The 12,860-nt window shown below is 47.0% G+C and overlaps 1 protein-coding gene across 10 annotated transcripts in view; it reads right to left on the minus strand.

The window, feature by feature from the left end:
- LOC115130622 (MAP7 domain-containing protein 2-like) overlaps positions 1-12,860 on the minus strand; it is a 39,012-nt gene that overhangs the window by 3,510 nt on the left and 22,642 nt on the right. For 7 of the 10 annotated variants that reach the window (XM_029661950.2, XM_029661947.2, XM_029661943.2 and 4 more), the window contains 10 exons: positions 10,884-11,026; positions 3,210-3,337; positions 2,782-3,074; positions 1,732-1,858; positions 1,472-1,652; positions 1,285-1,389; positions 966-1,013; positions 763-811; positions 464-650; positions 41-324 (listed from right to left, as the gene is read on the minus strand). In XM_029661950.2, coding sequence (XP_029517810.2) covers positions 41-324; positions 464-650; positions 763-811; positions 966-1,013; positions 1,285-1,389; positions 1,472-1,652; positions 1,732-1,858; positions 2,782-3,074; positions 3,210-3,337; positions 10,884-11,026 — 1,545 coding nt within the window. The remainder of the gene's footprint in view (positions 1-40; positions 325-463; positions 651-762; positions 812-965; positions 1,014-1,284; positions 1,390-1,471; positions 1,653-1,731; positions 1,859-2,781; positions 3,075-3,209; positions 3,338-10,883; positions 11,027-12,860) is intronic. The other 3 variants (XM_029661949.2, XM_029661945.2, XM_029661942.2) reach the window with 1 other exon arrangement.

A 12,860-nucleotide genomic window follows, 5' to 3' on the forward strand; every position in this document is an offset into this window, starting at 1 on the left:
CTATACAACCAGTTTAGTTGCCAAAGCACTTTTCTCTCACCTGACAGTGCTTCGATAGGCTGGCTGGAGGGGTGGAGGGTGGCCACGGGGATCCCCTTGTCCTCGAAGGCCACCCTGGGCCCCTCGGGACCCCCGTCACAGTCGATGAGGCCCTGGTTGCGGCCCTCTGCATCGATGAGGGGCCGGCCCTTGGAGTTGACACCCAGGTCAATGAGCTCCTCGAAGCTCCAGGGGCCAGGCTTACCGTTGAGCCCCGGGGCCAGCTTGTTAGAGTCCTCGTTCAGGAACTCTGAGCCTTCTACCAGGCGACCCTTAGGCACTGGACTGGAAGGGGAGGGAGAGAGCCAGTCAGTATAAGGAAGGCGTCGAGTGAGTAAGTGAAAGAGACACTTAAAGCCAAAATAGTCCTACATCAGTTTCATTGTGCTTCATGTATTTGGGAGTGTGTGTTTTTGTGTCATACTTAACAGCCAGGGAATCCTCAGCGCTGGTTCCGTTGTTGTTCTCCTTGTCGTCCGCCTCTGGCTTCCAGTTCACGCTGCCCAGCGGCTCCCTACGCTCTCCCATTGGCTCACTGCGGGTCAGGCCACGCCCCTCGTCCATGCAGTCAGTCTCCATGGCGACATCTCCGGTCTGGGCTGACTCGTCGTCTGCAGAGACGAAACAAGCAGATGACTCAATTTGCACACGTACACAGAGGGAGTGGTGTCTGTGCAAACAGACAGGCTATTCAGTGTACACACACGGATGGTGGACAGTTACCCTTGGCTTCTTCTTCGTCACCCTCCTCGTCTCCCTCATCATAATCTCTCTAAACAGGACACATTAACAGAGTACTGGTCAAAATATCCATCAACAAGTAGGTGCAAGGACTACTGGGTGTTCTTATCCAAGGCGACTGACCTAAGTATTGGAGAAATTCCTGTTGCCATGGAGAGATCAGAGTATGAGAAATGTGAACTCACTTTTTCTAGGTCCCCTTTTCTGGTTCTCTTCATGATCTCCTCAATTCGCTGTAAGTAAGAGTGACAGGACGGTTCATGTCAAGAACCGCTGGCAAATTACACCCTGCAGACACTCAATGTAATGTAATACAAGTTAATGACAGTCGATTTGATTGGACTGCTTTAAAACTCAAGTGTTGGTATAGTGAGTGGATGTAGGGGGTATTTTCACTGAGTGTGCATACTTAATGTACATAATGAACATGTTACTGAGACCATAGTGAATGCATACAGTGTGTATGATAAAGTGTGCAAGCTGAAACGGTGATTCTCCACCCACCTTCTTCCTCTCCATGCGTTCCTGTTGGTTCTGGGCCATGACCCTCTCTCTCTCAATGCGGACCTTCTCCGCCTCAATTGCAGCCTGTGCCTCCGCCTCTTCACGCTGTGATTGGACAAACATGTTGCCAATCACACAAGCAGACAATCAATTAGATCAACACAAGACTAAAAGCATTTGTCCGTACCTCTTTCTGTAGCTCAGCCTGTCTCACGGCCTCCTCTACCTCCAGTCTTTCTCTGTCTGCCTCCGCCATAAGAGCGTCCTCCTCCTCTTTCTTCTTCCTCTCCTCCGCCAGCCTCTTCTCCTCCTCCAGGCGTTTCAACCGATCCTCCTCAGCCAAGCGTTTGTCCTCCTCCTTCCTCAGCCTATAGATAACGAGATATGGCCGGTCAATTTCCCCCCAGAGAGAGAAAGAGATTATAGTAGCCTCGTCTGGTTCCTCACTTCTCCTCCTCCTCTCTCAGAACTCGGAGTGCCTCCTCCCTCTCCTTCTTCTCCCTCGCCAAACGACGGTTCTCGGCCAGGATCATGGCAGCCTCTGCAGCCGAGTTGGTGCCCGCCATGGACTTGTCTAAGAGCCAGAGAGGAGACACACAAGAGTTTAGTTCGACCAATCTTAGCTAATATATTGGTCCACTAATAACAAAGTGTCAAAGCATAGCCAACACGATACAGGAGCCATAGCATCAAACACTCCATATAGAACTCTACTACTGTAGAGCACATTGAGAGGAGAATGAGAACTATAGGTTGAGAGAGGGAGATCGATGAAAAAGATAGAGAAAGAGGGAGCAAGAGAGAGAAACAAAAGGTTGGGATCCGATTTCAAATGACAGTCTCTGTGGCTGCTGGTCATAAAGAGCTTTCTGTGTCCTACTGCAGACAATCCTATTGATAGCAGCGAGTCCCTGCAGCACACGCAGTATCCATTAACCCTCTCCTAATGAGTTCTACAGTAGTAGTACAGGACTCTCACCAGAAGGGGGCACGAGACATCTCTAGGGCTAACAGGATGTAACTACAGCTGGGAGGGAGTTAATGGCTGTGCTGGTCTACAGCTAGCTACAGATCAACTTTCTGCTGCTGCCATGTCAGTTTCCCTTGCTAATGAACAGCAGAGGAACACACTAAACACACTGGTGAAACTTAGGAATTAAGCTATAGATCATTTATATACATCAGGATGGAGGACAGAGCAGAGGCTACTATGAGCCAAACAGATGTTCTTTATTACTCAGTTCACATATAGTACAGGGTTTCCAACCCACTGCTTCAGGGACTCACAGTACAGGCCCTGGCTCTCATTATCAGACGAAAGTGAGTCTCAAGACTATGAGACTGGTGTTTTTTCCTGCTTGATCAGAGCACGACAAGGTCCTTATGCAAGTGAGATTTTAGCCTTATGTCATGACTGTGGTACTGACAGAAGGAAATGGCTAACTCAGCCTAGAGAGAAATGTGATCTCAGTGAGGTTGGAGGTCCTCTTCACTCACCGTCCTTGTCTTTGGTCTTACTGGAGGTGGTATGAGTAGGGGTGGGTGTTGTGCTGGTCTGGGGAGCCTCTGGGGACTGGGGCACCACAGGCTGGATGGGACACAGGTCCTTTGGCTTGGAATCCCGCTTCCGCAGGGTTGGGGGGCCGGTGGGGGTGAGGGCCGGTCTCTGGATGGGTGGAGGTTTGGCCGAGGTGGGCTGGGGGGACGGGGGCTTGGCCGAGCTAAACTGAGGGGATGAGGGGCGATGTTTGATACCCCCAGGTGACGAGGGACGGTTACGTGGGCTTGGCCTGTAAGAGGGGAGACCAGATTAATGACGGTTTTATAAATTATCCAACAGCTGAGCAATATCAACAGTACACAATTAAAGACAGGAAATATTGGATATAGTTCAAACGTTCTCAGGGAGAGATGTGGGGTGTTACTTTGCACTGGGGGAGGGGGTTCTCTTGCTCGCTGGGAGGGGGGCGGGGGAGGGCGAGCGGTGGCGTCCCGCGATGTTGGAGGGCGAGGCGGGACGTTTCCCTCCGGGCGATGAGAACCTTTTCTCCTTCTGTCGTTCCACACAGAGATAGTGAGAGAAGAGGGACGATTCAGTCCATTACGTCAGATCCTCCAAATGTTATATTTTATCATCTCTAAAATAACACATTTAATTTTTTTTTTTATCTAATATAAAGTTACATGTAGGCTATAACATTTTATTCATTTCGTGTCATGCAGGGTTTTATCTGGATCAAAAGGGGCTTAGGTGGTGTGTGTGGCATGGGGGTACATAAATCCATCTGGTTTTAGTCATTACGGTTTACACAGAGTGTTTATTTAATCCCCCCAAAAATGTTCTACAATTAAAAACACTGGAATTAGTCGGCTTGACAGAACGTTTAGGCAGCCCGCCCAAGCATTTCAATGGCCGAAAAATCTGTCATGTATTTTGTTTCCACGTTAAGTGCATAATGGCGCCCCACCACTAAAATCCCTCATGAGAACACAAGTGGGTCAATAAACATGGAGTGACCAGATACCACCTGATCCATGAGACAGTCTCCCTCCCATGTGGTCAGTGTCATGGACAGTCTCCCTCCCATGTGGTCAGTGTCATGGACAGACTCCCTCCCATGTGGTCAGTGTCATGGACAGTCTCCCTCCCATGTGGTCAGTGTCATGGACAGTCTCCCTCCCATGTGGTCAGTGTCATGGACAGTCTCCCTCCCATGTGGTCAGTGTCATGGACAGTCTCCCTCCCATGTGGTCAGTGTCATGGACAGTCTCCCTCCCATGTGGTCAGTGTCATGGACAGTCTCCCTCCCATGTGGTCAGTGTCATGGACAGTCTCCCTCCCATGTGGTCAGTGTCATGGACAGTCTCCCTCCCATGTGGTCAGTGTCATGGACAGTCTCCTCCCATGTGGTCAGTGTCATGGACAGTCTCCCTCCCATGTGGTCAGTGTCATGGACAGTCTCCCTCCCATGTGGTCAGTGTCATGGACAGTCTCCCTCCCATGTGGTCAGTGTCATGGACAGTCTCCCTCCCATGTGGTCAGTGTCATGGACAGTCGCCCTCCCATGTGGTCAGTGTCATGGACAGGACAGTCGCCCTCCCATGTGGTCAGTGTCATGGACAGTCGCCCTCCCATGTGGTCAGTGTCATGGACAGTCGCCCTCCCATGTGGTCAGTGTCATGGACAGTCGCCCTCCCATGTGGTCAGTGTCATGGACAGTCGCCCTCCCATGTGGTCAGTGTCATGGACAGTCGCCCTCCCATGTGGTCAGTGTCATGGACAGTCGCCCTCCCATGTGGTCAGTGTCATGGACAGTCTCCCTCCCATGTGGTCAGTGTCATGGACAGTCTCCCTCCCATGTGGTCAGTGTCATGGACAGTCTCCCTCCCATGTGGTCAGTGTCATGGACAGTCTCCCTCCCATGTGGTCAGTGTCATGGACAGTCTCCCTCCCATGTGGTCAGTGTCATGGACAGTCTCCCTCCCATGTGGTCTGTCATGGACAGTCTCCCTCCCATGTGGTCTGTCATGGACAGTCTCCCTCCCATCCCCACTGCAGCACACATCAGCCTTTAAATAATGTCACAGGACTGACAGTCACTGTGAAGGTTACCGTGTGGGCCTGTCTGTTTCAAATGCATCCATTTGTAAAAAGCCCACGTGCCATGGGACGGGGGTCTGAAAACATGCTGATGGCACAGCAAGTTCATCCAAAATTTGTGTCCAAAATTTGACTGGTACTACACACACACAAACCAAAATTATAAAATGCAACATATAAAGTATTGGTCCCATTTTCCATGAGCTGAAATACTGTAAAAGAACAGATTTTCCATACACACAAAAAGCTTTTTGTTATCAAATTGTGTACACATTTGTTTACATCCCTGTTAGTGAGCATTTCTCCTTTGCCAAGATATCCATCTACCCGTCAGGTGTAACATTATGAAGCATGATCATTAAACAGTGCACCTTGTGCTGGGGACAATAAAAAGGCCACTATAAAATGTGCAGTTGTCACAACACATTGCCACTGATTTGAGGGAGCATGCAATTGGCATGCTGACTGCAGGAATGTCCAACAGAGCGGTTGCCAGAGAATGTCATGTTTATTTCTTTCGACCATGAGCCCCCTCCAACGTCATTTTAGAGAGTTTGTAAGTACGTCTAACCAGCCTCACAACCATGTGTAACCACAGCAGCCCAGGACCTTTACATCCGGCTTCTTCACATGCGGGATTGTCTGACGGGGGATGCTGAGGAGTATTTCTGTCTGTAATAAAGCTCTACTGTGGGGAAAACTAATTCTGATTGGCTGGGCATGGCTCCAGAGTGGGTGGACCTGGCTCCCAAGTGGCTGCGCCCCTGCCCAGTCATGTGAAATCCATAGATTAGGGCCTAATGAATTTATTTAAATTGACTGATTTCCTTCTATGAACTAACTGAGTAAAAAAAATAAAGTGCATGTTGCATTTATATTTTTGTTTAGAGAGTGTGTGTATATATATATATATATATCACAGCTCTGGAAAAAATAACAGTACAACCACTAAAATGATGAGTTTCTCTGGATTTACTATTTATAGGTATGTGTTTGGGTGAAATGAAAATGTTTTTGTTTTATTCTATAAACTACTGACAACATTTCTACCAAATACAAATAGTCATTTAGAGCATTTACTTGCAGAATGTTTTAACTTAAATCAATATTTGGTGGAATAACCTTGATTTTCAAATCACCACTTTCATGCGTCTTGGCATGCTCTCCACCAGTCTTTCACATTGATGTTGGGTGACTTTATGCCACTCCTGGCGCAAAAATTCAAGGAGCTTGGGAGTAATGTCAGTAGTTTATAGAATAAAACAAAACAACGTGTTTCTTACCCAAACACATATCTATAAATACACTGCTCAAAAAAATAAAGGGAACACTTAAACAACACAATGTAACTCCAAGTCAATCACACTTCTGTGAAATCAAACTGTCCACTTAGGAAGCAACACTGATTGACAATACATTTCACATACTGTTGTGCAAATGGAATAGACAACAAGTGGAAATTATAGGCAATTAGCAAGACACCCCCAATAAAGGAATGGTTCTGCAGGTGATCACCACCTCTCAGTTCCTATGCTTCCTGGCTGATGTTTTGGTCACTTTTGAATGCTGGCAGTGCCTTCACTCTAGTGGTAGCATGAGACGGAGTCTACAACCCACACAGGTAGTGGCTCAGGTAGTGCAGCTCATCCAGGATGGCACATCAATGCGAGCTGTGGCAAGAAGGTTTGCTGTGTCTGTCAGCGTAGTGTCCAGAGCATGGAGGCGCTACCAGGAGACAGGCCAGTACATCAGGAGATGTGGAGGAGGCCGTAGGAGGGCAACAACCCAGCAGCAGGACCGCTACCTCCGCCTTTGTGCAAGAAGGAGCAGGAGGAACACTGCCAGAGTCCTGCAAAATGACCTCCAGCAGGCCACAAATGTGCATGTGTCTGCTCAAACGGTCAGAAACAGACTCCATGAGGGTGGTATGAGGGCCCGACGTCCACAGGTGGGGGTTTGCAGGACGTTTGGCATTTGCCAGAGAACACCAAGATTGGCAAATTCGCCACTGGCGCCCTGTGCTCTTCACAGATGAAAGCAGGTTCACACGGAGCACGTAACAGTCTGGAGACGCCGTGGAGAACGTTCTGCTGCCTGCAACATCCTCCAGCATGACCGGTTTGGCGGTGGGTCAGTCATGGTGTGGGGTGGCATTTCTTTGGGGGGCTGCACAGCCCTCCATGTGCTCGCCATAGGTAGCCATTATGTACCGAGATGAGATCCTCAGACCCCTTGTGAGACCATATACTGGTGCGGTTGGCCCTGGGTTCCTCCTAATGCAAGACAATGCTAAACCTCATGTGGCTGGAGTGTGTCAGCAGTTCCTGCAAGAGGAAGGCATTGATGCTATGTACTGGCCCGCCCGTTCCCCAGACCTGAATCCAATTGAGCAGGTCTGGGAGGAGATCCCTCAGGAGACCATAGGTAGCCATTATGTACCGAGATGAGATCCTCAGACCCCTTGTGAGACCATATACTGGTGCGGTTGGCCCTGGGTTCCTCCTAATGCAAGACAATGCTAGACCTCATGTACCGACCATCCGCCACCTCATCAGGAGCATGCCCAGATGTTGTAGGGAGGTCATACAGGCACGTGGAGGCCACACACACTACTGAGCCTAATTTTTACTTGTTTTAAGGACATTACATCAAAGTTGGATCAGCCTGTAGTGTGGTTTTCCACTTTAATTTTGAGTGTGACTCCAAATCCAGACCTCCATGGGTTGATAAATTTGATTTCCATTGATAATGTTTGTGTGATTTTGTTGTCAGCACATTCAACTATGTAAAGAAAAAAGTATTTAATAAGAATATTTAATTAATTCAGATCTAGGATGTGTTATTTTCGTGTTCCCTTTATTTTTTTTAGCAGTGTAGTAAAACCAGAGAAAGTGATCATTTTGCAGTGGTCTCTAAATTCTTTCCAGAGCAGTATATCAGGGTTTCTGTTGGGAAAATGTGGAGCTTGACATTTGACCAGCAGCAATTTAATTCACCGGATATTTGAGAAGTTTACCAGACCCATATGCAAATCACATTTAGGTTACAGTAATTCATATTAACAGAACATTCGAGGATGCAAAGATATGCGGTTCTTCTTACTGAATTCTGATACGCACTTTGAAGATGTGGACGGTTATTCTAACATTTACTTTTCCTCAGCCAACAAGATGACAAACGAATAGCAAAGTCACTAGCCCATGTCAACCTACTATCGGACTTATTAGACAAGTTAGCCTCTTCTATTGGTCAGCTTGTTGAGAAAGAAATGGACTATTCCAAAACAGACTCTGGGACAGTTGTGGGACAATAGATGGCAAATTCATACAACCAGTTGGTCTAGGCTACATAAAAATAACAGTTAAAAAGCAACGAGGTTAAAACAAATCAGAAAGTTTAGCTTTTAATGTTGATAAAATATTAGTAGGCTACAAAATGTTTAATTCCATAACACAATTAGCAGGAAAACACCTCAAAAGTGCCTCAAAAGGGTACCGGACATGTGACAGAAGAAAATGGAGAAGCGAGATCTAATATGCAACACCTAGCATTGGTTGCTAATATGAATAGGATTATGCCTTTGGCTGCAGGACAAGGAAATACATTTGATATAAACTAAGTGCCCCCACGAGTCCACGGATATGGTGGAATTTGGCTGGCTACTTTGACACAAGACATAGCTCAATTTATTTGAGTTTATTTAACTAGGCAAGTCAGTTAAGAACAAATTCTTATTTACAATGACAGCCTGCAGGGAACAGTGGGTTAACTGCCTTGTTCAGGGGCAGGAGAGATTTTTACCTTGTCAGCTCAGGGATTCTATCCAGCAACCCAAGGCTCTAACCACTAGGCTACCTGCCGCCCCAATAATATGTGGTAAAACGTTTTAATTTCAAACAATTAAGTATATGTTTTCAAAATGCATACTGCCTAAGATGCATAACGAATATACTGTACACACACACACTGCAATTTAATTCCACAATTTTATTCATAGTAACCTATAGACCGATAAGCATGACCAGTCAAATGTATTTACATCGACTGGTATTTCAAATCAATTAGGCTAAATAGCTTTATTTCAATGTGGTTTTTTCCCTCCCAGTCAAATTGTACATTTGATTTATTTTCTAATATATCTACATCATTATTATTTTTTTTAATCAGCCAAAAAAGCCAGTTAACGGAAACCCTGGTGTGTGTGTGTCACATGCGTGCCTGTGTACTTATCCTTGCTTTGTCTGAAAACTGTTTAAGAAACCGTAAAAGCCAGAGTGTGCATTTAGTTCTAGACCATTTGTTTTATGTGGGAGCAGAGAAGGCAAAGCAGAGAAGGCAAAGTGCATGCACTGTATGATAATTATTCTGTGAGGATGTGTGTGGAGAAGAGAATGAAAGAGAGGGATGGCTTCATAAGAGGAAGTGCCGTCACCTATCCATTTCACCACACAGAGTACCCTCCGTCCACACACACACTGGAGATGTACACTAGCTAATCACTCAGAAGATGAGTGCATGGACAAGCACACACGCAAAGACACTGGCATGTCTGCCCGCATCATAGAAGCAGAATGACTCCCTTTAATGTGTATTCTGGATATCACCAATTTTCTCTTCACATACCATCTCCCTAGCTTAGAGCTGTCCCCTGCAAAGCTTTGGTGAGATACCTACACGAGTGTCTTTGTCTCGCTCTGCAATCTCTTTTGTAGGCTGTACTGTGAAACATCTCTCCTCCTCACCCACAGCTTCATCTCCTTATCCTCTCATTTATCCTTGCTGATCTTAAAAACACAGACTGTGTCAAAACAATATAGAGGCTACCTACCAGGAATTGGCTTTCACCTGTCCAGTTGTTCATAGTCGGAGGAAAAGAGCAAAGGAGACGAGGAGAGGAAGCCACCTCAGGCTATTGAGACGCAGCCCCGGGCAGGCTCACGATGTGGCCTGCTCGCTCTGTCCTGCTTTGCATTGCCTGACCCAGCCGCTCCAATTCACTACTATACTCGGCCTATTGCGGCTCCTTTGTCTTTTTCTGAGACAATAGCGCTACTTCATATGCAGGAAGGACCATGGAGGAAGGGCAGGGAGGGAGAGCGAGCCAGGCAGTGGAGGACACTGAACCAATCAAAGAGCTTCCCACAGGCTCATGGAACACGTCTCGAGGCCAACATGATGCTGCTTAATGCCCAATGACTCTACTTAGGGACTAAATCTTGAATGCAGTATAGTTGCATCTTTTTACTTGTTTGGTAGACATCTCTAATGCAGCAAGAGTGAGCAACGACCTCCTCTAGTGAACAAAGCTTTTCACCCCAATGGACAATAAAAAAAATAATTCAATTCAGACTCGGTCTGAACTGTGGGATAGCAATGTGATCCTGAGAGAACACCGCTCTCAGATCAATATCGTGGATGGATAACCCACAGGGCTGCTTTGACTGGCAAATCATACAGGATGTGTGTGCATATAAAACCAGTACCATTTGTCCACAGGATTTATTTTCCTGACACCGTATCATTGCAGGCTCGGAGAGAGTGTTAATCATGGCTTTAAGCACCTTGTTCCTGTAACTTTATCCTGGTGTCATACGGGCTTCTGGGAAAGATACCCCACACACATTTACATAGCATACACGGCCACTGTGGACTGTGTACTTACTGAGAATGCAGAGACATGTAGCTACTGTATTTCCACTGGCTACTATGGCGATACATTTACACAGTGGAGACACAACAACGTTCTTAACTGATTTGCCTAGTTAAAATAAAAATGATCAGTTTGCCACCATGGACATGAACACACTAGCTACACCCAACCCTATCAGGTGTTAAAGTGCTCGGCTTTGCCATTCTTAGTGCTCGACACATGCACCAGATCCCATGTCCATTCTGTTAATAAGTCTGTCTTCCATACGTCCATTCTATACATGCTAATTCTATGTCTTCCATACCTCCATTCATGCCAATTCGGTCTTCCACATTTATGAGGTCTCACCAGTGAGGGGTCCACTTGGTCTGCCGAGGCGGATGTAGGCAGGGTGGCGCTCTTCTGCCGGTCGATACTGCGGCTGCGCAGGGGTCCTCGCTGCACCGGGTGCAGGGGGCTGGCCGAGGCTGAGCGAGGACACAGGTGACACTCTGGTAAAGGACACAGTCATCGCAGGGCAGGGAAACCAGCCAATGGGAGCATGGGTAAAAGCAGCCGAGTTGGGTGAGCAAAGCAGAGGCATGGAGAGAGAGAGAGATGGAGAAAATACAAGTAGAAAGAAGATGGTTCGGGGGATAAGAGCACAAAACAACATGGCATATTGTTAGATTATGCACTGGTGGCACAAGGTTGGTTGTTGAAGCATCAGGGCTAGGCTGGCAGTGGCAGGGCTGGAGGGGGGAGACAGAGAGACTGGGACAGACTGACATCCCCTGATTGGTTCTAAAGCTCTTGTGCTGCACAAAGCTGAACACATTGACACAACACGGCACTGAGCACACCGCCACAGCAAACAGTGCACACAACCCACCACCATCGCAGCACAAGCTGACCGCACTCACACTCTAGAAGCACCGCAAATGCTGGAGGATGACGTTAATGGTTGGTACCCATTTGTATAAAAAAAAATAATAATAAAAAAAAAAAAAAAATTGGGGGGGGATCATTTCAGGCGTATCAGCATTTCCTGTTTTAAAGAATATTTTAGGGCTTAGCCTAGTACACCAGTGCCACTACTCCTTCCACCTTGAATTCAATCCAAATCAAAACAGTAGAATACATGACAGAAGTCCTTCAGGGAGAATTCTGTATGCACACTGTCAGCTACACCATAGAGTACTCCAGTATATTTGGCTTACCTGGCTAGTCAATTTCTGACCCACATGGAGTAGCTAGCCTCTCTAAAAAGGGTGTTAATGAGAAAACCTGAGTGAGTCGGTTTCATAGAGAGCCAGTGTAAGCTGGTCTGTGGTTCGGGACACGAGTTCTTACTACTGTAGCTGGGTGCTTGCTGTGTCAGATTGGGGGATTAGCAGTGGTAATCCGGAGGCCCAGGGATTTTGCTCACCCTGCCAGTCCCTACTCCCAGATATGCTCTGTAACTCATTCTGATGAGCAGCAGAGATAAAGGATGCGCTGTTGAAATTAACACTCCCTGTCCATAAACTGTCACATCATGTTTCTGGGGGCTATAATTATTAGTGGGGAGGGAAGCCATACCAGCTAACGTGTCTCAATGGGTTGTCGATACGCACCGCACAGCTGTCAAATCAGCACCACGTTACGACACTATGCAGTACATGGCAGGCCAACCAGGCCACTCAACCATGTTCAACTAGCCATCTCAGAGCATAGGGTTAATGGGTTCAGCCCAGGATATGTGATCAGGGGGTTAAGTCCATTAGGTAAGCGGAGGAAGAGCCTCTAGATAGGGATCAAATGACCCCTAAGTAGTATGGAAGATATCTCATAGCTTCTGCACTTCCTCATGGTGACGTATTCCCATGAAAGCACATTAGATATTAACAAATAGCGTTCTAATCACCGGTGTTGCAAGTCAACAGAAGTCAATGACCTGTGCTGAACTACCTTTAGGTCAAATTAGTAAGACCAGCTGAACTGTGCATTCTGTAACAGGTATTCCACGGGCAGTGTCCTAATAGAATAGAGTTGTAACAGGGATCGGAGCAGAAGCTCCTCTAGGCAAGTCCCCAGCTCCCTGAGATCATTACTAGTTACCAGCACACAACCACCACAACACTCATTCTCTCTCACGCAACAAGCACTGGGCCCACAAGAAAGCAGCTTAGTGCAAAGCCTCCAGCATGGGCCCTGTTTCCCAGGGCCCCATCCTCAGACAATTGTGTCTGAGCTAAGTGCATGTGAGCAGTGCTTGTGTGTGGCGCCAATCTACATATGTATACACAACCTTGTGATCACGAGTGTACTTTTACTGTAAAGCAAGTTCTGTACCACTAAGCAAGC

The sequence above is a fragment of the Oncorhynchus nerka genome, linkage group LG6, assembly GCF_034236695.1.
Source record: "Oncorhynchus nerka isolate Pitt River linkage group LG6, Oner_Uvic_2.0, whole genome shotgun sequence".
NCBI lineage: Eukaryota > Metazoa > Chordata > Actinopteri > Salmoniformes > Salmonidae > Oncorhynchus > Oncorhynchus nerka.